The sequence below is a fragment of the Podarcis cretensis genome (assembly GCF_951804945.1).
Source record: "Podarcis cretensis genome assembly, chromosome: 11".
Classification (NCBI taxonomy): domain Eukaryota; kingdom Metazoa; phylum Chordata; class Lepidosauria; order Squamata; family Lacertidae; genus Podarcis; species Podarcis cretensis.
The window spans coordinates 65446684-65471982 of record NC_137180.1 but is presented as its reverse complement, the minus strand read 5'-3'; the positions used below and the strand labels follow the sequence as shown (position 1 = coordinate 65471982).

At 46.5% G+C, this 25299-nt stretch overlaps 1 protein-coding gene across 1 annotated transcript; it reads right to left on the bottom strand.

The window, feature by feature from the left end:
• Positions 1–5979: 5979 nt before the first annotated feature.
• LOC307226355 (uncharacterized protein) lies at positions 5980–24156 on the bottom strand. The gene is made up of 9 exons (XM_079995124.1): positions 24008–24156; positions 19737–19776; positions 14196–14262; positions 13299–13476; positions 13087–13167; positions 11094–11183; positions 8111–8230; positions 7022–7112; positions 5980–6145 (listed from the first exon to the last, which is right to left on the bottom strand). The coding sequence occupies exons 2-9, from the start codon at positions 19771–19773 to the stop codon at positions 6111–6113; spliced, it is 699 nt and encodes a 232-aa protein (XP_079851250.1). The 5' UTR covers positions 19774–19776; positions 24008–24156; the 3' UTR covers positions 5980–6110.
• Between the last annotated feature and the right edge of the window lie 1143 nt (positions 24157–25299).

Genomic DNA, 25299 nt, shown 5'->3' with positions numbered 1-25299 from the left:
CTTCCCCCTCTCCAGAAAGAAACAAAACCCAGGAAGAACCCAGTTTGTCCTTTGCGGAAAGCAGGGTGGATATTAACCTCCCAGAACAGGAGGGCCCCCGCAAGTCTTCTGAAGGAGCAGCCAGTGGCCTGCTTGGGGCCCCCATCTCCCAGAGAACTCTGGGGTCCTTTGTGCACCCGTCCCATGCCATCTCGCCACAGTCCACCTACGAGGCCATGGTGCCCAGGCTGGACAAAGAATGCCAGGAGAGACTGAGGGGCCAGATCCATGGGGAAAAGGCCAGCCTTGGGCTGTCTGCAGCAGGTAGGGTGGAGCCAACCTTCCAGACCCAGGAGGACCACAGAACCCTGTTTGCACCCACAGAGCCAAGGGGCTGGGCTGATGGGCAGAGAGGGGAAGTCGGCACAGGCCTGAAACCTCCTTCTCCACCCCTTAGCGTAAGTGGGAGATCTCTGGAGCAGCAGCAGCAGCAGCACAATGCTTTTCTCCCAGCTGCTGAAGGAAGCAGGAAGGCTTCATATGAGGGCTCTGAAGCCTCAGGAGGCTCCAACCAGCATCTCTCCTCCGGATGTTTTCTGGGTACTGGTGAAGAATTTCCAGCCCCTCCGTCTGACTGGTTTCACTCAGATGCAGAAGAGACGGGTGTAGAGAGGGTGCCTGAAGCCAGCAGCATCTCAGCCTCTGAAGGCATTTTTCTGAAGACACCACCTGACCACCCACCAACACCGTGCCCCCTGCCAGCAGAGGACCAGTCGCCCTTCAGCACAGAACGGAAGAGGGAGAGGGTCCGGCACCGGGGCAGCAAAGCCACCCACAGCAGAGAGAGCCTGGCAAGACAGGAGCCCTGCGCTGATGATGACCAGAATGTGGGGGAGAGGCCTGGGGCAGGATCCTGCCCCAAAGCGGCTGAGGCTGTCAGGAGACCTCAGAGAGAAATGGCCTCTTCTGCCGAGGATGCGGAAAAGCGCTTGTTCATCATCTCTGCCATCCTGGAGGGGAAACTGAACCTGAAGCACGGGCTGCACATCTGGTTGCAAAGCCAGGAAAGGCAGAGAGTATCCTGGAGTGGGGGCATCCAGCCAGGAGCCCCCACTGCCAGCTGCCTGGAGGAAGAAGAGGAGGTGGGCAAGACTGAGGGGTTCAGGATTGAGCCTCGTGGGGGTCCTGAGCCTGCTGTGAAAGGAGGAATCTCAAAGAGGCAAACGGGAGCCCGTTCTGTGGTTCTGAGTGACAAGGAGGCCCGCAGAACCAGCGTTTCAGAAGCACGCCCGTCTCCAGCGGAGAACATGAGATCCCAGAATAGACCTGGCCTTTCTGCAAGCTCAGCCTCCAACCCACATTTTCTGGGGAGGCCCTCCAGAACGAGCCACAGCAGAGAGAGGTCCACGGGGCTGGACAGTGCATTGGCCTCGACCAGGAGCAGGAGCAAGGCTTCGGGTGCGAGGTCTTGTGGGGGCAGAGAGGGGAGAAGGCAGAAAACTCCCAGCCCTGGAAGGCTGTCCAGGAGGGGAGCTGGGGGCAGGAATGGGGCACCCAGCAGCAGGAAAACGAGGCTCAGCACCAGGGGGACGGAGAGGCCATTGGGCAGTGCCTCAGGCAGCGAGGCGGGGAGAGAGCGAACTCTGGGCCTCCAAGTGGGGACACCCCCAGGGAAAGGGGGGAGGCTGCACCAGAGATCCGTTATCCGAGTGAGATTTGCACAGCAAAGTTTTGCGGGTGTGCCCAGTGGGCAAATGGGAGCTGCGTTAAGGGGGCAGCCGAAGAGCAGGGCCTTTTTCCAAAGTGGCGTTTTGGAACCGCGGCATGAGGACTGCCATGCCACAGGGGCAAGTGGGCACGCAGCTCCAGAAGTATCTTGTGCTGGTGTTTCTGGGAGGAGCCACCACCCCCGGGGCTCTGCTTTCACAAGACACATGGGCAGGCGGAGCGGGGCAGCCTCCGAAGATCCCTTCCGCAACCTAAAGGAGAAGATTCTTTTGAGGCGCAGGGCGTTCTGGAGCTCAACAGACAGCGAGGAGGAGAATCGTGTATAGGTTTTAGGTTTTTATTATTTTGTTGGTTTGTAAATAATAGTCTGTGTTTTGTTTTATTTGTAAGAAAATAAAAAACCTCTGCTTTTGTTAAGATGCTCTTCCTTGGCTGGAATTTTCAGAGGGATCTTTCTGTTACATTAACCAGATATGCAAAGAATCATAGAGTTGTAGAGTTGGAAGGGACCCCTAGCATCATCCAGTCAAACCCCTACAAGGTCCCGTTCTTGATCAAGTTTCCCAGTGGTAAAGGCCTCCATCCTCTGTTGCTCCTCTGCCTCCCTCTTCCCTGAGCACTGAGCCTTCTGCCCAACGTCCCTTGTTCTCCCTCAGACTGTTGTTGTTGCTGCTTTCTATCATGTCTCTCCTCCCATTTCTTCCTCTGCCTCCTGGGTCCTCCTCTAAGCCTCTTTTGCAAGTCTTGCTGCCGACAGAACCCAGAATGTTTGTGAACATTCTGTGATGTCAGAGCATCTCAAGCAGTTAGCAGGTGACAGGCAAGTTTTCAGTACTGGTCAACTACCCAACTCTCTCTCAAACCTAGAGGACAATACAGGTAATATAAGCATGGGCTTTCTAGATATGTTCAGGTTGTGTTTTTTAAGGATATCTGATCTGACATGGGATGGAACCCCACCTTAATACAAAACCATTAGGAAACTCGGCATTCCAGGAACAGATAGGCACATACTACCATATGTGGTGGTCCTGTCTAGAGATACAAAGATTTTGGAATATGATTTATGAAGAGATAAAGAGATTGATAAAAACTACATTTAGCAAGAAACCAGAAGAATTTTTACTAGGGATGGTTTCAGATAATATTCCCAAAAATAAAACCAGGTTATTTATGTCTGTAACGTCAGCAGCAAGGGTTATAGTGGCAAAAGACTGGAAAGATAAAAATACACCCACTAAAGATGAATGGGTAGTCAAATTGTGCGACTACTTAGAGCTTGCGAAGCTGACAGATGCAATAAGAGATAAACCTAAAAAGATGGTGAAAGAAGAATGGGAATGTTTAAATAATTATCTAGGGGATAAGGGTTCATTAAGAAAGACCTGGTTATGTTTAGAATGATACATGCATAGGGAAATGTTCCCTGATACCAAGATGAGGGATTCCATAGAATGCAGATAGAAAGAACTGATAAGAATAATGATCTGTTGTGACCTTGATGGAAGGCATACAATAGATGAGCCTTCTTGTGTTTTGGCTCATCTTCCTCCCCCCCCCTTTTCCTTTTCCCCCTTCCCCCCTTTTTTTCTTTTCCCCCCACCCCCTCCTCCTTCCTTTTTCCTTTTCCTTTTTTCTTTCCCATAATAGCTTATGTTCTATGCTATGTACTTTGATATTTTTTGTAGATTTTAAGCTTTTTCATCATCATTATTATTATTAAGGATTTTTCTTTTGTAATTTTGGTTGTTTATATTTATCTGTATTTGTTTAAAGCAAAATAAAAGTATTTTAAATTTTTTAAAAAAGAAAACAGAAAACTGGGCGTTCCAGACAGTCTTGTCCCTGAATGTCATAAGAAGAGCCTGCGGGATCAGGCCAATGGCCCACGTAGCCCAACATCCTGTTGCCTGTCAGAAACTCGAAAGCAGGATCCGAGCACAAGAGTCCTCTCCGCTTCTGTGATTTCCAGCAACTGGTATCGAGAAGCAGTGCTGCCTCCAACTGGGAAGGGAGAGAGTAGCCATCGACAGCCCTCTTCTCCATACATTCGTCTAATCTCTTTTTTAAACCATCCCTGTCTCCTGTAGGCAGGAGTTCCGTAGTTTTAACTATGCACTATGTGAAAAAGGATTGTCTTGAACCAGGTTGGGTGGCCATCTGTCATGGATGCTTGAGCTGAGATTCCTGCACTGCAGGGGGTTGGACTAGATGACCCCAGGGATCCCTTCCAACTCTACAGTTCTGTGACTCCAGGAATCTTCCAGTGAGGCTGAATGTTGAATGGTGTCCCTAAGGAGGTGGCCAAGTTGCTTGGCTGTGGAGGACATTCCAAGGCAGATTCCATCCGCCTCATGGGGGCCTCACAGAGTTTCATGAGTTAGGAAAAGTCTAATCTGTTTGGGGAAATTCAGCAATAGTGTCTGCGATGCCAAATATCTTTCTAAATGTGAAAGTTCCTCACCCCACCTCTTTCTCAAATACACACATATTGTACCCAGAGCCTGAGTCCAGTTGTTTTCTCTCCCATCCACCAATAAATTGCATGTACAGTCATGCCTCTTGTTACGTTTGCTTCAGGTTAAATCTTTTCAGGTTGCATCCTGCTGCAACCCGGAAGTACAAGAAAGGTTTACTTCCGGGTTTTGCCGCTCGCACATGCACAGACGCTCAAAATGACGTCACCCGCATGCTCAGAAGTGGCAAATTGTGACCCACACATGCGCAGATGCAGGTTGTGTTCTGCTCATGCTGCAAACGGGGCTCCGGAACGGATCCCGTTCGCAACCAGAGGTACCACTGTACAGAAACAGCCATTGCATCCCTCCATTTTCTGTTTTAGTGCTTTTCAAATGGGAGGTGAGTTTTGAACATAAGCAGGGGCCAGTCAGATGCCTCTTCTGGGGAACCAGGAAGCAGGATTCGAACACGAGAGCAGAACTCTCCCGGCTTGCGTTTTCCTGCATCTGGGATTCCTCCAGCTGCGGATTAAAGAGGGGCAAATCTGTCTCACCTTTCTCCGCATTTCAGCATCCTAGAATTGCAGAGCTGGAAGGGACTCATCGACCCCAACTCTCTGCCCTGCAGGAATTAAAACTAAATCATCAGTTTGTGGCTTTTTTTATCATTTTAAAGGCTCATAAAAAATTTATTTTTCTCATGAAAATTCATGGGCATTTTAGTGTGAATTTCTCATTATATATGTTTCTATGCCTAATATATACATTTTTACAAAGCAATTTCTCCCAATAACACATTTTCCCCTGCTGTTTTCACTTGTATGGATTCATAGGCAATCCCCCCGCCGCCCCGTAAATTTCTTAACACATTGCTTAGATGGAGAAACCATGCAAATTTTAAAGGGTGGTTCTATGTTCCGGTTTTTGTATTATTTTGGAAAGAGAGTTAGGGAGGTTTGCCTTTAAATGAGAACCAAACGGAATTTCTGTTCTATTCCTAGTTGGGGTCCCATCAGAGGTCAGGGCTGCTGTTCCCCAGTATCCTTTGCCCCACAAAAATCCAGAAGTGGCTCATGTTTCTTGATTGCTTCACTTATTCCCCCCCCCCCTCTATTTTACTTTGAGATGCTCTGAATTTTTCTTTTTCTTTAAAGAGCAGGATAAACATTAAAACAATGAAGCATTAACTGGCATAAATGAAGCACTTAAATATCATCTGAAAGAGAGTGGCATCATAAATCACAGCATCATGACAGGATAATTAGAATGCCAAAATAGATGGAAGATTACTCACGTCTAATGCTGATGATCTAACTAAACCTGCGTATCTTTTAACTAATCAAGAGTTGAAAATCACACCAAGTTTCCAGTTTTTCCAAGGCACAAGGTGAGAAAGAAGTGAAGGCATTCATATGAATTTACACAGAATTATAAAGTTGGAAGAGATCCCAGGGGTTGTCCAGTCCAATGTCATTTACCCCCTCACAAAGCTATAATTCCCAGCACCATTAATAAACTACAGTTTCCAGTATTTTTGGTGTGTGTGTGCTTTGAATGTGCTTTACATCTATAGCCCTAACCCAGGCATAGGCAACCTCAGCCCTCCAGATGTTTGGGGACTACAACTCCCATCATCCCTGACCACTGGTCCTGTTAGCTAGGGATGATGGGAGTTGTAGTCCCAAAACATCTGGAGGGGGCGTGTTTGCCTATGCCTGCCCTAACCATTGCAAGTTAGCATCTTACAAAAAAACCAACCATTTTTTCAAAAGAGAGTGGTTGTCCTGGAAAGAAGAGGCAACTATCCTGGAACTCATGGAAGAAATGAGGTTTAATTGGTGCTACTGGGTGACAAGGGACACAGCTCAGGCATGTTGAGCCTCACTTTGGTCCATGGGGTCCCAAAGGAAAAGCAACAAGAGATCGGTCTGCCACCTTCCACGATCACATCTGGCCTCTATCAAGGGATGGACGAGAAGCTGAAAGAGAAGGGCAACCCAGTTAGACTCCACAATGAAGTTACAGTGGTACTTCCAATGCCAAAAACCTGGAACTAAGTGCTCCTGTTTTCGAACGTTTTTCAGAAGCTGAACGTCTGATGCGGCTGTTGGCTATTGTTTCCAGGGCGCCTGCACCAATCCGAAGCTGCGCCTTGGGTTTCCAAACATTTCAGAAATCAAACGGACTTCCAGAACAGATTAAGTCTGGCGCTTTTGTTTTTGGTATTTATTTTGTGTTTTTGTTTTTGAGGCTTTTTCGGTTAATTTGTTTCTGTGACCGTGTGGAACCCAGTTCAGCTACTGACTGATTGATTGTGTGACTGCAACAACAGATAAAAGCCCCCCATCCAAACAACGACTATCATCAGTGCAGGTAAGAAAAAAAAATAATTTTAATTTTCATCATCTACAATACTGTCTTATGTATTTTATAGTACAGTACATTGATTATTGGGACGCAGGTGGCGCTGTGGGTTAAACCACAGAGCCTAGGACTTGCTGATCAGAAGGTCTGACTCACTTCCGTGGTGCCAGAAATCATATCTGTGCATGCTCAGACACTGAAAATGGTATCTGCGCAGACACAGATGCTGGAAATCGCAGCTGCGTGCACACGATCCAGCCCACAGAAGGATCTCTGCTGGAGTGAACCAGCCCTAGCGAGGTAAACCTTGCTGACCCCTGAAATAAATTGTTCTGTGCCATAAAACAATGCGAAGTGGGAGTGGCCTTGTAAGGAGCTGGATCATGACTTGCTCATTGCAAATGGTTTACTCCCATCAAATGCCAAGAAACATGGGGGGGGGGGAGAGGTCTGTGTGCACATCCCAGGGCCCCCTGACCCCTTGCACTTACGCATCCCATCCAGCCTGCAGGCACTTTTCTGCAGCACTCCCTGTGGGGTCATGCACACCCGGCTGTTTCCATCGGCGATGTCTTGGAGAGGCTGAAAGGAGAAAGGGGGGGGCGGGGTGAGCTGGTTGACCTTACTTACTTACTTAGGGACGTGGGTGGCTCTGTGGGTTAAACCACAGAGCCTAGGACTTGCCAATCAGAAGGTCGGCGGTTTGAATCCCTGCGACGGGGTGGGCTCCTGTTGCTCGGTCCCTGCTCCTGCCAACCTAGCAGTTCGAAAGCACGTCAGAGTGCAAGTAGATAAATAGGTACCACTCCGGCAGGAAGGTAAACGGCGTTTCCATGCACTGCTCTGGTTCGCCAGAAGCGGCTTAGTCATGCTGGCCACGTGACCCGGAAGCTGTACGCCGGTTCCCTCGGCCAATAAAGTGAGATGAGCACCGCAACCCCAGAGTCAGCCACAACTGGACCTAATGGTCAGGGGTCCCTTTACCTTTACCTTTACCTTTACCTTTACTTGCTTACTTACTGCTTGATTGTAAACAAAAACAAAAAACAAAGCACCTCAAGGCAATTTACAAAAAAGATAAAAATAAAATTTAACAACAATTTAAAACTTTTGCAAAACTTAAAATCACAATAGACTAAAACAGATGAAAACTTGCACCAACTTTCTAAGAGTTTGGGTGGGCTTGTTTAAACAAGAGGGTTTTTTTTAGCAGGGGCCAAAAGGCACAGGGAGGGCGCCTGCCTGGTATCCATAGGCAAGGATTTCCGAAGTGCAGGTGCATGTTAATCGTTTGAGTTCTGATAGATGCAGAACGGGCATTTTGTGGCACCTGCCTCAGAGCCAGTTCTTCCATCAATCATGCCCTATAGAACTTGCCTCATTCATGCCGCTTAATGTTTTCCTCAGCTTCTCATCTGTCTTTTCAGGCTGGGAGAAGCTAAGAAAATGCTGTTTGCGCCAGGCAGTAAAGTAAGTTTTTGTGGGCTGTTTACACCACAAACCTAGGGCCTCCCATCATTATAACCTGCCCCCCGTCACTTTCAGCTCCCACTCCCTTGCCCCCAAACCCAGTCTCTAACCCGCAGTCGCCCTGAGGCTTCCTCCACCACTGGAACGAACTGGGGGTCTTGCAGGCTGACACCCCGCCGGTGAGCCCTCTCCTGGGCTTTGTTCCTCAGCAGCTCTGGTGGTGGCATCTCCTACATGGAAGGAAGGGTGTCAGAAGAGGTTGATTGATTGAAAGCGCTTGACATGCCACCTTTTAAAGCAGGTATTCCGAGAACAGCTTGCAATGCAATACTTTATTTTTATGAAATCAGTAGAAAAACAAACCAACAAAAACTCCTAATGAAATTTCACCTAGCAGCAGGTGCTTCTGGCTTAAAGCTGTTAAAAAGTTCTGGGGTAATGCCTCTACCTCTGATTTAAAACCCCAGATTTTCATGCATGGACCAGCTCCAGGGGGGTGAGGCGCCTGAATAATGCACTAAACTCTGCAATAGCCTCCCTTTGCAACTTGGCAAGTTCTCTTCCCCCCACCCTATTTTTTTATTAAAATTTTTATTGCAAAGTAAATACATCAGTACCAAACTATGCATAAAGAATAATATAAATAAAAGGAAAGAAGAAAAAAAGAAAAAAGAAAGAAAAGAAAAAGAAAAGTAGATAGTAAAAGAATAAAGAAAAGTATATTTCAATACTGTACAATAAACACTATTTTACAAAATAATAATAGTAATAGACTTCCATCACTCTTACAACACTTCCTTTCACATTTCATATTTTATTTCATGTTTTATCTGTATTTCAGTATTATTTGCATCTTAATATATAGATACGCATATATATATGTTTGTTTCCCCTTTTCCATTCACGAGGTCATTCTAGACACAGCCAAATTTTTACGTTAGAACCTTGTCTTTCTAAATAATCATTCAAGCAACTTGGCAAGTTCTCTATCAAGAGAGTTTCTGCTCAGTGTTTTGATTGCACTGGTGGTGATTCAAGCAGAGCGTTGCAAATTTGCCTGTGTGTGTCCAGGTCTATCCAGTGCTGTTTACTTGCTTCAAAGGGAGGGGAACAACCACTTTGAACAGCTCCATATGCCTGGCAGGTCTAACGGAGACAGGTTGCTGTTTCCTGCCTGCGAAGGATAATTGCTATTCATGGGCCATTTACCCCCTAACAGCATTATGCGCATTCTAATTAGAGGAGTGAGCTTTGTAGGTAAGAGGGAGGCACTCAGCATCCAAGTGTGACCACACAACACATTACTCCCTTCCAGAAGGTCAGCAATTGAAGGATGCATTTATTTAGATTTATGCTCAGTGTTGCTGCCTTGAACCTGCTGCCATGGATGCCCTCACCACCAGCCCCTTCCAAGGACCGTCCTTCAGACTTCATGTGGTTTCATGCGGAACGTGCTTCCTGTGTTGGCAACTTCCATAGTTTAACTTTGTGCTGTCTGATGAAGGATTTTCTTTTGATGAAAAAATCCACATGCCCAGCAAGGGGCAGGACCTAGCCAGGATCTCTTCTCTGTATACAAGTGTGCGTGCAGGCTCACAAGTGGGCAAGGATTGCTGTCACCATTACCAGAACCTATTACATTTATATACCACCGTATAGTTCAAGCTATGGTTTTCCCAGTAGTGATGTATGGAAGTGAGACCTGGACCATAAAGAAGGCTGATCACCGAAGAATGGATGCTTTTGAATTCTGGTGCTGGAGGAGACTCTTGAGAGTCCCATGGACTGCAAGAAGATCAAACCTCTCCATTCTGAAGGAAATCAGCCCTGAGTGCTCACTGGAAGGGCAGATCCTGAAGCTGAGGCTCCAAGACTTTGGCCACCTCATGAGAAGAGAAGACTCCCTGGAAAAGACCCTGATGTTGGGAAAGATGGAGGGCACAAGGAGAAGGGGACGACAGAGGACGAGATGGTGGGACAGTGTTCTCGAAGCTACCAGCATGAGTTTGACCAAACTGTGGGAGGCAGTGGAAGACAGGAGGGCCTGGCGTGCTCTGGTCCAGGGGGTCACGAAGAGTCGGACACGACTAAACAACTAAACAACAACAAGTCCTATCACCTCTCATTCTTGTCTTCTCCCCCAACCATTCCTCATAAGGCTTAGTTTCCAGACCCTGGAGCCACAGGCCAGTCCACTGTCCCTCAGACCTTGTGGTAGGCACTGGGGGAGGGGAGCTGGGAGAAGAGGTGAGGGGGGCAAGTAGTCTTCCTCCCCACCACCCAGCCCCAGCTTCTCATGGGTAATAATAATAATAATAATAATAATAATAATAATAATTTTATTTATACCCCGCCCTTCCCAGCAAAGACCAGGCTCAGGGCGGCTAACACCAGATATAAAAACAATTGATTAAAATACAACTTAAAAACAAGATTAAAATACAACATTAAAATGCAGGGTAGGCAAAGGGAGCTTGTCTGTTCTGCTTTCTGGCCCACAGGAGCACCAGGGCAGTGGTGGCAGCAGTGGCGGAGGGAAGATGAGTGGCACGAAAGGGCTGGCTCTGGAAGGGGGCTGCTTAAAATGGCACTCAGCCAGCTCAGCCCAGCCCATGAGAAGAGAAGACTCCCTGGAAAAGACCCTGATGTTGGGAAAGATGGAGGGCGCAAGGAGAAGGGGACGACAGAGGACGAGATGGTGGGACAGTGTTGTCGAAGCTACAAACATGAGTTTGACCAAGCTGTGGGAGGCAGTGGAAGATAGGAGTGCCTGACGTGCTCTGGTCCAGGGGGTCATGAAGAGTTGGACACGACTAAACGACTCAACAACCACCACCACCTTTTCCTTCTGAGAAGTTCAAGGTGCTGCAGCTTGTTTTAAGCTCAAAGCAACCCTGTGAATGAGGATGGACCAAGAGGCAGTGACTGGCCCAGGGTCACCCAGTGAGCTTCATGGCTGAGTAGGGATTTGAACCATGGTCTCCCAGGTCCTAGTGCAACACTCTAACCACTACACCGCACTGCCTGTGTTCTTCCCAGTGGTCAGGCCTCCATATGGACCTCCTTCCTCCATCTCTCATATCCCTCACTCACCTGGAGGTTCTTATCTTGGGCCACACTGGATTTGACTGGCTCCAAATCCACTCTGTACCCTCTTTGTACTGCGATGGGCATGGCTCCGAGCTGGAGAAAGAGAGAGAGAGAGAGAGAGAGAGAAGGGGCAAGGTTCATGCAGTGCGTGCATTCAAATTTTTGAAAGGTCATCCTATGAAAGATGGAGCAATCTTGTTTTTTGCTGCTTCAGAGGGGAGAAACAGAACCCATGGATTTGAGTGACAAGAAAGGGGATGCCAACATCAAGGAAAACTTTCTGACAGTATGAGCTATTCCTACTGGTGGCCTCTCCTTCATTGGAGGCTATTAAGCAGAGGTTGGATGGCCATTTGTTGGGGATTTTTAGTTGTGATTCCTGCGTTGCAGGGGGTTGGGCTAGATGACCCGTGGGGTCCCTTCTGACTCTTCTGTGACTCTAAGTGGCTCCATGTAGGAGTGCAACTATCCAGAGTGTGGGGTCAGGTGGGATTACTATGAGGAATTATAAAATATACATCAAGCCATTGTGTCCACGATGAATGCATTGTGTTGACTGGGTTTAATGTACTGACGATAATTTCTGATCAAATCCCACAACCCTCTGCATCTCTGGCCATTTCCACTACTGTCCATTTCTCTTGCTTGACAAGGCACGTACACAGCCCAGTTGCTTTGCCAGGCAGGCATCCTGGGCCATAAAGATAGTGGGCAAGCTTCTTTGATGTAGCTTTTCTGATATAGCTTTTCTTAGGGCCAGGAAACAGGTCTCACATAAAGGTGAGAATGATCGCTGTCCTCCTGGCCATCCTCCTCATCATGTATATTGCTTGTTTATGACCTCAGGGGTTGCCAAATGCACTCCTTTGTATTTATTTTTTTTATAATATTTATTGAAATTTTAGAAGTTACAAAAAGAAAAAAGAAAGATTAGACATAACAATATAACAAAATACAAAAACACAAACAAAAACACTACATAAAACATTGAATCAACAAAGTAAAACAAAAAGAATTAAAAACACTTCCAATATTTCTAATCTTAACTTTCATGCACTTGTTTCATTGACTTCCTCACACCTCCCTTTTTGTATTCCACTTCAACTAATTATTTCAGCAAGTCCTTTCCATCTTCATCTATTTTCTGTCTTATAATTAATTTTAACATATCCTGTCTAACATTCTGCCAAAGCCACCTAGCTTCATTCCACCTTTTTTCTAAAGCTCCTTAACTTTACAGTATTTCTGTAAATAATCTTTAATTTTTTTCCAATCTTCTTCCACCGACTCTTCTCCCTGGTCTCGGATTCTGCCAGTCATTTCCGCCAGTTCCATATAGTCCATCAACTTCATCTGCCATTCTTCCCAGGTGGGTAAATCTTGTGTCTTCCAATACTTCGCGATGAGTATTCTTGCTGCTGTTGTGGCATACATAAAAAAAGTTCTATCCTTCTTTGACACCAATTGGCCAACCATGCCCAGGAGAAAGGCCTCTGGTTTCTTCAGGAAGGTATATTTGAATACCTTTTTCATTTCATTATAAATCATCTCCCAGAATGTCTTAATCCTCGGGCATGTCCACCAAAGGTGAAAGAATGTACCTTCAGTCTCTTTGCATTTTCAACATTTATTATCGGGCAAATGATAGATTTTTGCAAGCTTGACTGGTGCAAATGCACTCCTTTGTAGTTCTGTTTTATTTACCCCACGCTTAATTAGTTTTGGTAGTTTAACTTTGTCCCCACGTGGGGTTTGTTGAAATGCTCAGAAGACATCTAATTGGTTCTTACGAATACTCTGTAAAAAGTTCTTTGTGAATAAAACGACCTGGGCCGAGGGGTGGAGAGAGAGAGAGATTATTATATGCACCCTTCCCAGAGTCTTGCTGGTTCAAGCCTCTGTGTGTATTCTTATTAAACAGAGTTCAGTCCTTCCTTTACTTTGGGAACACCTCAGCTCCACTCCGCTGGACTGGGGAGAGTTGGAAACGCCATACCTGCTCATTACATTCTTGCTGCCTCAGCTGCTGCTCCCTCAAGGCCTTCTTCTCATGGACTGCTTTGGCGAGCCTCCTCTTCTGTGGGGAGGAAGGCAAAGGCACCACAGTTGGTTTTGTGGAAAGAACCTGCCCCAAAGGGAGGGTGTGCTTGCTTGATGCTCTGGGGTCATCTCCCTAGTGAGGTGGGGCAGGTTGATTGCAGGACTCACCAGGTACATGTTGTACCTAATCATCTTCTTCCTGGCATCAGAGACCGTGGAGCCCATCTCCCTCAGCTTGGCCCTCATGTCGACCATCAGGTGGGCTGGAGGGTCCTGGTTGTTTTGGAGCTTGGTCACTTCAGTCAAAAGAGGCCCCAGAGATTCATACAAGGTTGAAATGAAGTTCCTGAGAGAAGGACAAGAAACCCAGCAATGTTCATAAAAATAAGAGTAAAAATGAAAATATAAATAATAAATTTTATTTATACCCCGCCCTCCCCAGCCAAGACAGGGCTCAGGATGGCTAACCCCAAATATAAAAACAATTGATTGAAATACTGCTTAAAAACAAGATTAAGATACAACATTAAAACATTAAAAAGCAGCCTCAATTCAGTGGAAACTCAGTGGAAAACTTTTTGGGGGATAAAAATGTCAAGTCTTTACCAAGGCTAACTATCCAGACTAGTCCTACGTGGGCCAGAAAAAAGCCTGGGAAGTCCCCAAATAGGAGTTCTATCACAGGAGGAGAAAGGGAAAAGGAAAGAGGAGGAGGGAATCAAACTGATTCCAAGCCAAAAGGCCAGGCGGAACAAATCTGTCATAATAATAATAATAATAATAATAATAATAATTATTATTTATTATTATACCCCGCCCACCTGACTGGGTTTCCCCAGCCACTCTGGGTGGCTTCCAACAGAATATTAAAATACAATAGTCTATTAAACATTAAAAGTTTCCCTAAACAGGGCTGCCTTCAGATGTCTTCTAAAAGTGAGAGCCTCAGGAAAGCCCTCTCCTCCATGAATCTGTCTAGCCCTCTTTTTGAGGACTTCTAGGTTGGAGGCCAACACTCCCTCCTGTGGCAGGGAGTTCCACAGTCCAACCATGCGCTGCACTTACACCGTCTCCTCATCCAGTTCCTCTTCTCCATGCAGGGTGTTCTCGGTCATGGAACATCGAGGCTCAGCTACGCAGGGGAAAGAAAAGGGGAGAGGACATGGCAAATGAGTGGGGGTCTTTTGGCCCCAGATAGCCTCGGAGCGGTGGGCATGGTGAGGCACAGATCTTCTGCAGCTGGTAGCCCCTGCTTGCACCCGTGCCCATTCCCCCATATCTGACCCTTGTGATGTTTGAGGGAGCACAGCTGGGCATGTTGCTTGAAATACCTGGGGAAGCCCACTAGCCAAAACTGCCTGGAGAAGCCCCCCCCCCTTTAACTGCCTGTGGGTCAAGCTTGGAAGCTCCAGCTGAAATAGAAATATTAAACAATGAATGTAAAATATTGTCTAAAATGTATAAAATACTGTTGGAATGGCATTTGAAAGATGAGGAAGTGAAATCGGTAATGATACATCGGGCAAAAGACTTTGGATATAATATACAGCTTGAAGAGTGGGAAAGGTTGTGGAATGAAAGGATAAAATTTACAGCCTGTAATGCTTTGAAAGAGAATATGGTGAAAATGATGTATAGATGGTATATTACACCAGTGAAATTAGCTAAAATGTATAAGACAAATAATAAATGCTGGAAATGTAAAGTAAAAGAAGGAACATTTTATCATATGTGGTGGGAATGTAAAAAAGTAAAGAACTTCTGGGAAATGATATATAATGAGATGAAAAAGATGTTGAAATATACATTTTTTTAAAAAAACAACAGAAGCATTTTTACTTGGTATTATAGGTCAGGACATTAATAGGCAAGATGTTAAATTGTTTTTATATGCAACAACTGCAGCAAGAGTATTGTTAGCCCAGAAATGGAAACAAGAAGAAATTCCGACAAAGAAGAATAGCAGACGAAATTAATGGACTATGCAGGATTGGACAAAATGACAGGAAGGACCAGAGATTTAAAGAAGATTTGGAAGAAGTATATGAATTATTTGAAGAGCAACTGTAATCAACAAATTACACTAGTAGGACTGCAAGAAGTTTTGTAAGGAGAAATATACGAAGATAGAGATATTGGTTATGAGTTTGAAATGTAATAGGGAAAATAAATGCATACTAAGATTAGATTGGAAAATTTTCAGACAGGATTGATGGAAGTCAAAAAAATTGAATAAGATGTAAAAGTATGTTTAATTACTGTCGAAAATGATATGTTAAAAAACTAATAAATTTATATATATATATATATAGAGAGAGAGAGAGAGAGAGAGAGAGCGCGCGCGCTTGGAAGCTCCAGCTGCTCCCCATCCACTACCAAGCCAATAGAGATTTAGCCTTCTGTGGCAAACGTTCCTAGAGTGGACATGCTAGGGGATGCTTTGTACCAGCCAGGAGAAAACTTCCTGTTTCCTCCTGAGCTGGGACAAAACTTCCTCTGCAGATGACTAGAGGTGGGCGTGACCTTACCTGCCCAGGTAGAAGAAGAAGAAGAGTTTGGATTTGATATCCCGCTTTATCACTACCCTAGGGAGTCTCAAAGTGGCTCACAATCTCCTTTCCCTTCCTCCCCCCACCAGAAACACTCTGTGAGGTGAGTGGGGCTGAGAGACTTCAGAGAAGTGTGACTGGCCCAAGGTCACCCAGCAGCTGCATGTGGAGGAGTGGAGACGCGAACCCGGTTCCCCAGATTACTAGTCTACCACTCTTAACCACTACACCACACTGGTACCAAAAGGGGCAACGTAGGCAGCACACTCCCTCTTCTTCCTCTTGCTTTCATCGAAGAAGCAACAGCTATTCAGCTAGAGATAGCTATGGGATAGTTCCATGTGTGTATATTTTGTAACCTAAGTCTGCCTTCAGGGATCCAATTGTGAACTGATGATACTGTGAGTAAACCTCTCTTACTGATTCTAAATAAGATTGTCGTGTTTATTCTTTTTAAGAGGGACAAAAGAGAATTACCAGGAATCCTATATTTAGAAGCTCAAACGAGCTTGCAACAAGCAAATTGCTGTACGTTTAAAGGCGAATGTTTAAAACTCTGCTGTTATAAAACTTGCTATAACTCCTGCCTCCCTGAACATTCCCGCAAAAACTTTTCTATTCCACCAGGCCTCTGCAAACAATTAAGAGTGCATCTTCCCACAAGGGTTAATGGATGCCTGAGTTTAACTCTTTTAATGGTTTTATTGCATGCTCGTTCGGGGGTTTGTAATTTAATACAAGGACCTTGAACATGTCTCAGCAGTGGGAGGGAGGTCAGTGCAACTGTTTTAACAATGGTGCCACATGTTCTCAAACAGAAGACCCCGTCAGCAATCTGGATGCCCGCATCCTGCGCCAGCTGGAGCTCCCGAACCAGACCTGAGGGCAGCCCCACATGGTCCAGTTACTGTGCATGGACTACATGGATGCATGAAACCTATGGAAAGGAGTGTCCATCTTCAGGCCAGAGTGTTGGTCCTTTGATGGGGTGGAGCCTGGAGGTGGGAGTCTGGAAACAGGGAGCAAAGACCTTGGCCAGCTCCTTCCAATCTTAGCTGGACCAAGTTGTTTGCTTGGAGCTGTCCATGGTCTAGCAATCGTTGACCAGCCTTCCTTCTTTCCCTGCAGGTTCTGGCATCAGATCAACTATATACTGTATTTTTCGCTCCATAAGACACATTTTTTTTCTTCCTAAAAAGTAAGGGGAAATGTCTGTGCGTCTTATGGAGCGAATGCGTGGTCCCTGGAGCCGAATTGCCCAGGGGCGAAAAGCAGATTAAAAAAATTTTTTTTTTGAAAGAGGAAAGTGGGTGTTGAAACAAAGCCGCTGATCATTTGCCGATCAGGAACGAGATAAGGGACGCTACCAATAAAAGAGGCTGCCTGGGAGGGGGATGGTAAAGACAGCAAACTTGCAAGGAGAGGAGACAGGAAGACTAAAGCAACGAGGAGAGAAATTAGAAGAAAAGGAGGAGCAAAAAACTGCTCCAGCTAAGGAAAAGTCACTAAGGCAAACAAGAGGGAAGGGAGTGTTGAAAAGAAGCAGCTGGTCGGTAAGGGAGGGAGGAGATAAGGAAGGCTAGCGATAAAGGCCCCTTCATGGATCACTGCCTTGCCGTGGCAAAGGGGCTTGAATAACTCAGAGAAGCTATGAGCTATGCCATGCAGGGCCACCCAAGATGGACAGGTCATAGTGGAGAGTTTTGACCAAACGTGATCCACCTAGAGCAGGAACCGGCAAGCCACTCCAGTATCCCTGCCAAGAAAACTCCATGGACAAAGACGACAGGCATATAAAAGTTATGACGCTGGAAGATGAGCCACTCAGGCGTCCAACATGCTACTGAGGAAGAGCGGAGGACAAGTACAAGTAGATTCAGAGCTGATGAAGTGGCTGGGCCAAAGCCGAAAGGACACTCAGTTGCGGATATGCCTGGAAGCGAAAGGAAAGTCCAATGCTGTAAAGAAAAATATTGCATAGGAACCTGGAATGTAAGACAAGATGGTTGGACAGTGTTCTCGAAGCTACAAACATGAGTCTGACCAAACTGTGGGAGGCAGTAGAAGACAGGAGTGCCTGGCGTGCTCTGGTCCAGGGGGTCACGAAGAGTCGGACATGACTAAACAACTAAACAACAACAAGCGATAAAGGAGGCTGCCTGGGAGGGGGGAGGTAAAAGCCCATGGATCCTCAGGATTTTTGCATTGGGTCACCCCAAATTCACCATTAGATCACATAGCATGTCCATGGCTACAGCCTGCACCAAAAAATCACGCGCCCACTGTTTCGTGGGGCTGCAATAATGCAAAAAAGTGGTTACAAAGCACGGATCCACATGGATTCTCAGGATTTTTGCATTGGGCTGCCCCAAATTTGCCATCAGATCACATGTTTTTGGCCACAGCATGAACCACAAAAATCACACATCCACTGTTTTGTTCAGAATACTTTTTTTCTTGTTTTCCTCCTCTAAAAACTAGGTGCATCGTATGGTCAGGGGAGTCTTATGGAGCAAAAAATATGGTGCCTTGGATGGGCCAGGCAGCTCCATCTTCCCCAGCTGCTTCAGGAAACCCTTCCCATCTACCAAATTCTGCACCAAACAGATTGAAGGAGTGTATTCTAGCTATTTTACTAATTAAATTAATATACTGCCCTTTATCAAAAGATCTCAGGGTGGTTCACAGAATAAAATACAAGATAGAACACAGTACAATTCATAGCAATGTAATGTTGGAAGAGGTTCCATGGGCCATCTAGTCTGACCCCCTGTAACACAGGGATCACAGCTAAAGAAACCCTGACAAATGGCCACCCAACCTCTGCTTAGAAACCTCCAGGGAAGGAGAGGCCACTACCTTCTGAGGGAGTCTATGTCGCGAATTCTTCGTGGCGCTTTAGCAGAAATGCTTAGAGTTCCAGGTTCATCAGTGCAGTATATTTATTGTGAGCTATATATACAAATCTTAAACAGCAGAGACATCACCTTGCCGACAAAGGTCCATATAGTTAAAGCCATGGTTTTCCCAGTAGTGATGTATGGAAGTGAGAGTTGGACCATAAAGAAGGCTGATCGCCGAAGAATGGATGCTTTTGAATTCTGGTGCTGGAGGAGACTCTTGAGAGTCCCATGGACTGCAAGAAGATCAAACCTCTCCATTCTGAAGGAAATCAGCCCTGAGTGCTCCACTGGAAGGACAGATCCTGAAGCTGAGGCTCCAATCCTTTGGCCACCTCATGAGAAGAGAAGACTCCCTGGAAAAGTCCCTGATGTTGGGAAAGATGGAGGGCACAAGGAGAAGGGGACGACAGAGGACGAGATGGCTGGACAGTGTTCTCAAAGCTACCAGCATGAGTTTGACCAAACTGCGGGAGGCAGTGGAAGACAGGAGTGCCTGGCGTGCTCTGGTCCAGGGGGTCACGAAGAGGCGGACACCACTAAATGACTAAACAACGACAACATATATACAAATATCTACAGGCTATAATACACGAGCAGTTCATACAGTCAAACAGAGTAACTGGCTGCACCTTAAACAAATAGGAAGATTCTATCTCTCTCTGACCACACTCCTCTACACCACCACCTTACTGCTGGACAGGTTGCCCTTTTAAACTGATGACAGCCAATCAACTGTCAGCACCTTACGGCTGAGTCATTCTGACCCAGCACTTCCATAGAAAGCATTGCAGGCTGATTGCACCAGCCAGTTGCATCAGTTAGCAAACTCAAGCCTGCAGTCTTACTATCTCACACAGCGTTCTGTGAATCCCAACAGTCTATTCCACTCTGAAACAGCTCCTACTGTCAGAAAGTTCTCGCGAATGTTTAGCCGGAATACCTGCAAATTCAGCCTTAAATGTAGCTGAGCTCCCATCCCCCCACTGTCATGGCAAGCAGCCCCTTCCTCCCATTCTTGCATTGAACCACCTGCCTCTCCTGCCTCGCTCCACTGATGTTAACCTGTGCCCTGTCCTACCCTACAAGATGTGTGTGTGTGTGTGTGTGTGTGTGTGTGTGTGTGTTCAGGGGTTGTGTGAAGTAGCCCTTCTTACCTGGGAGGCTGGGGGTTGCAGAACCTCTCTGATCCATGGCCTGAAAGAAAGAAAAGAGGGAGCCTTGTGGGAGGCTGGTCTACTCTAAAGATGCGCCGAGGCATCTCCAGCCTTGAACACTTAATTTATTTATAAGAGCATTTATAAATCATTAACTCGTTTAAAAATAACCCATTATGATGGTGTAGAATAAAATTCTTTAAACACCATAAAGTCATAGAAGACATATTTATGCCTGGATATCTAAAATAAGCTGTTCCAGAAAACGATCAAGTAATAGTGTTTAACCTTATAACTGCTGCTACAATCATAATAGCTAAAAATGAAGAGAGAAAAAAGCACACCATCAGTGATTTGTCAGTAGGAACTATGGTTAAGCTAACTCACCACAAAGGAATACATATAAAACCAGCCTAGTGGGTTTGTGGAAAAAATGATATTTTCTGTAATGTTTCGGAGCAACAAGTTCAGTGATAATCTCCAAACTTATGTTGCTTTCAAACCTGCTGTCACTGTATTTATTTGTGTCCTTTATCTTTGGTTTGTTTAGTTTATTAATAAATAATAATTTAAAAAACCATAAAAGACAGAACAAATGGCTGACACTGCATCACATTAATTCTCTGAAAACCCTTGGCTTAACAACTGTATTTCGTGGGCGAAAGAATATCAAAATGGAGGCTGCCTCTATGGCTTTCTGAGCACAGGGCGTGGGCAGGGCTGCCTGGAGTAGACTCTATCATGGCATTTTGTGTCCCCTGCCCTTTTACAAAGTTGCACCCAGCCCCAAGCCCCAGGGCAAAGGCAGACTGCTGCTAATAATTTCCCATTGGCAAAGTGCTGCCCCATAAATCGTCACTGCCGCACAGTGATGAAAACCATCCATGGCGAGTTAGTGGCTTGTCATCGAGGCCATCAAGAAGTTTATGCTGAGGTCTCGTTCCCACGTCCCAGGCCTCCTGTTCCCACTTCTCTCGAAACTTTGGCTGAGTCAAAACCCACAGGTAGAAAAGTGAAATAAAATAAGAATCCTTTGCCCCCAGCAGAGGGCAGTGTGGGAGTGCTCTTCGGGGCCAACCTACTCTGCTGAGTGAATGGTCCAGCAATCTCTGCATCAAAGATGTTTCGGAGAAGAGCATTTTATGCAACACACAAATGAAGGGTCTCTTAGCTGCCAGTTTCCCTCCTCAGGCTCTCAGAAGTTGGGCAAAGGCTTCAGGCTTCTAGCTGAGTTGAAGGAAACAGGGGTGTGCACAGGGGCAGAGGAAGAGGTGTGTGGTGGGGGCAGACCACCCCAGGTATCTTCGCTGGGGGGGGGGGGTGACATTTGGCTCGCCGCCTGCCCCTGACTCCCAAGCCTACTCTGAGCCTTTGGGGTAAGGGGGGGCCCTGCGCCACTTTGCCGGCGGCATTGGCCCCTTCCCCCTTTGTTTTTGGAGCAACAAGTTCAGTGATAATCTCCAAACGTACGTTGCTTTCAACCTGCTGTCACTGTATTTATTTGTGCTCTTTATCTTTGGTTTGTTTAGTTTATTAATAAATAATAATTAAAAAACCATAAAAGACAGAACAAAGGGCCAACACCGAATCACATTTGGTGGGGAAGGAGGGGGAAGGAGGTTTGGGAGTCGTATGTCCGCCATCGGTGGCTAGCTCTGCCCCCATGGGTGGCTCACTCCGCCTCTGACTGCAGGGCATGCGCACTGTTCCGTGCAACCGAGTGGCTATCCTGTGCCTGGGAGGGCACCCTCCACGCCCCACCCCCCTCGGGGCTGGCTCCGGAGGGGGGCCGTTTAACATGGTGCTCAGCCATCTCAGCCCAGCTCCCTTCCTTCTCTAGGCAGGGAGGGGAGAAGTCAGGAGGAGGGAGGGAAGAGGCGCTGCCGCGGTGTGGGTGTGTGTGGGGGCAGGGAATGGAATGGCGCAGAAAAATAATGGCGCAGCCTGAACAAACAGAATCCCCACACCAATCCACGGACATTCCGCAGGCCAGATCCTGAAGGCCATTGGGCCTGATCCAGCCTGCGCTCCCTGTTCTAGACCAAAGAGGTCCTGCAGAAATGTATACAGGACAACACAGAACATGGTTTCCTGCAACAGAATGTGCATTCATCACTTTCTGATCAAGGCTGAAGATCGCCGGGAAATGAGGCTCTTTGTGTTACTTACTGCTAAGGAGAGGGAAATTTCCAAGACTCTCTCCTGTCGGGAAGGAAGTCCTCCAGAGATAAAAACTCATAAACATTTTTTTTTGGGGGGTGAGGCAACTTGGAGGGAACAGAAACTTCACATTAGGCGCTCATCCTGGTTTGAGTCTTTTGGCACCCCTCCCTGCCTATTCATTTTATTGCACATTTTCTGTTTTATTTTCCCTAGCATTTGGTGAATAGGAGGCAACATGGTGGAAGTTTTTGCAATCATACATGGCATGGAGAAAACGGATAGAGAAAAGTTTCTCTCTCCCTCTTGGTACGCTTGAGCTCACGGACAAAGCTGAATGTTGGAAGATTCACGAAAGAGAAAAGGAAGTCCTTCTTCACGCAGTGCATAGTTAAAAGTGTGGAACTCACTGCCACTGGAAGCAGCGATGGCCACCCACTTGGATGACTTGAAAAGAGGATTGTACAAATTCATGGGAGAGAGGGCTATCAATGGTTATGAGCCAGGATGGCTCTGCTCTGTCTCCACGGTGGATGCCACAATGCTTCTGAATTCCAGTTGCTGGAAACCACAGGAAGAGAGAGGGTTCTTGTGCTCAGATCCTGCTTGTGAGTTTCCCATTGGGGCAGCTGCTTGGCCACTGTGAGAACAGGAGGCAGGACTTGACGGGCCTCCTTTGGTCTGATGCGGCCAGGCTCTTCTTTTGCTCTTATGGAACCTCCAGCTGCAGGAGCAGTCTATCACGATTCCTAGGTTCTTAGGGTTATTTGGCCACTGTGAGAACATGATGCTGGACCAGAGGGGCCAATGGCCTCATCCAGCAGACTCTTCTTATGTACTTGGGCCATCATTTTATCAGTCATTTTGCTGGCTCTTTCAGCGGTTCTCAACCTGTGGGTCCCCAGATGTTGTTGGACTACAACTCCCATCATTCCTGAGCTCTGGCCTTGCTAGCTAGGGGTGATGGGAGTTGTCTGATATTCTTTCCCATGGTTGCTTTGTTACTATCATAAACCATTCTGAGAACTGAATAAGAAGAGAGGGGATGTAGCTGAAACTTGCCTGGAACCCGACTGGAGAAGTTTAGAGAGAGCCGGGAGGTTTTCAGGGGTCAAGTGGAAGGTTTCTAACAGGAGGAAGAGGATCTTAGCTCCATTTAAAGAACTACAGTGGCCGCCAACTCGTTTCAGGGAAGAATTCCAAGAGCTGGTTTTGATCTTGAAGTCTGAGATGGGCTGGAACTGAGATAGCTGGAGAACAGCCTGCTCTTGCATGCATCTGTCTTGAAGGCAGAAATGTTGCTTTTGAGACCCTTTCCAAAATAGCTCCATCTTTCTGAGATCAGTTGGATGAGGACAAGGGACGAGGCCTTTTTGGTTGTGGTGCCACAAATTCTGGAACTTCCTTTCCTGGCCAGGCTTCGCTATCAGACTCCCTCTCTTAGTGGAGGCAACTGAAAATACTCTATTTTCTTTTTTAATGCTTTTAATTGAGTTTGATGTGTGCATTGCTGAAGCTGATTTGGGGGTGGTTTTTAACTGGCTAATTTTAATATTGGTTTTTACGTAACGGTTTTCAGTCGCCTAGTGAAACCTTATGACTCAAAGTGAGATAAAATCCCAGGGAAGGGCAAAACATTAAGACACAATTTAAAAGTAATTTAAAGCGACTTTCAACAATAAAAAATAAGTTACCTACACCTCACGTGTCAAGAGCCAGGGTAAAGAGGTGTGTCTTCAGCATCTTCAAGAAACTGTGCAATGAAGGGACCAGGTGTACTTCTGTGGTGAGTTACACAGTTCAGGGGCCACCACAGAGAAGACCCTCTCCACCTGAGCGGTCACCCACTGAGCCTCTGAGGGTGGAGGAACTACTAAGAGGGCCCCCTCTGCCAATCACAGCACCTGAGAGGGTCTGTAGGGAAGGAGGTGGTCTTTCACAAAAGCACATCTTTCCCCCCACCCCAGCTCCCGGACAGAATCCTACCGCACCTGAGACCTGTCAGATTCTACACACTACGTGGTCCATCCTTAAAATCCAGGTCACACCTCATGTCCACCTGTTGTGGTTTGCTGGCTTTGGGAAGACCTGGGAGATCCCAAGCAACTCACCTCAAGGAGAAGGTTTCTGTGGGGCAGCCGGCCTCTTCTCTGGTGTCGTGGTTGAGAGACCCACCCAAGACAGGACCTCCCTTGGCCTCTTTCCCCAGCCTGCTCCTTGGAGTGGCTCACCAGATGGATGTTGTCTTCTGGTTGCCAGGAGGCTGATGCCACTGGCTGGTCTTATGAGGTCACAGAGGAAGGTGGCTGATCATGGAACATGAAGGTGAAAAAGCAGAGACCTATATATTTATGTTGTTGTTCTTGTTTAGTCGTTTAGTCGTGTCCGACTCTTCATGACCCCCTGGACTAGAGCACGCCAGGCACTCCTGTCTTCCACTGCCTCCCGCAGTTTGGTCAAACTCATGCTGGTAGCTTCGAGAACACTGTCCAACCATCTCATCCTCTGCCGTCCCCTTCTCCTTGTGCCCTCCATCTTTCCGAACATCAGGGTCTTTTCCAGGGAGTCTTCTCTTCTCATGAGGTGGCCAAAGTCTTGGAGCCTCAGCTTCAGGATCTGTCCTTCCAGTGAGCACTCAGGGCTGATTTCCTTCAGAATGGATAGGTTTGGTCTTCTTGCAGTCCATGGGACTCTCAAGAGTCTCCTCCAGCACCATAACTCAAAAGCATCCATTCTTCGGCGATCAGGCTTCTTGATGGTCCAGCTCTCACTTCCATAGATCACTACTGGGAGCAGGAACCGACAAGCCACTCCAGTATCCCTGCCAAGAAAACTCCATGGGCAAAGACAACAGGCATATATTTATATATTGGGGTTTTTTCTAACCTCCTCCTCCCCATTTCACCACAGGGTCCCTTGGACGGGTTACAAGAAAGCAATCCTACAATTTCAAATCCAATAAAGTTCTTCCTAAGATTTAGTCAGAATCTCCTTTCTTCTCATTTGAGTTGGCTTGGTTTTATTTGATTTTTGTTTGAAAGAATTGTAGAGTAGGGAGGGACACAAGAGTCCAACCCCCTGCAGTGCAGGGATCTCAGCTAATAAATGGCTGTCCCACCTCTGCTTAAAAACTTCCAATATAGGAGATTTCACCTGCTCTCAAGGGAGTTCATCCCACTGTTCTTAATGTCCGAAAGTTCTTTTTGATGTTGAGTCGGAATCTCCTTTCTTGTAACTTGAAGCCACTGCTTCGAGTCCTACCTTCCAGAGCAGGAGAAAACAAGCATGTTCCATCTTCCATGTGGCAGCCCCTAAGATATTTGATGATGTCTATCCTTTCTTCTGAGGGACGCGGGTGGCACTGTGGGTTAAACCACAGAGACTAGGACTTGCCGATCAGAAG

What these genes read in the sequence shown, in the direction of transcription:
- LOC307226355 (XM_079995124.1), bottom strand. Translation starts at nt 19,773, where the DNA reads ATGGATCAGAGAGGTTCTGCAACCCCCAGCCTCCCAG. An exon ending in TTAGGTACAACATGTACCTG is followed by an intron (nt 13,168 to 13,298) that starts GTGAGTCCTGCA and finishes TCCTCCCCACAG; the next exon opens with AAGAGGAGGCTCGCCAAAGC. An exon ending in CCCAAGATAAGAACCTCCAG is followed by an intron (nt 8,231 to 11,093) that starts GTGAGTGAGGGA and finishes CCTTCCATGTAG; the next exon opens with GAGATGCCACCACCAGAGCT.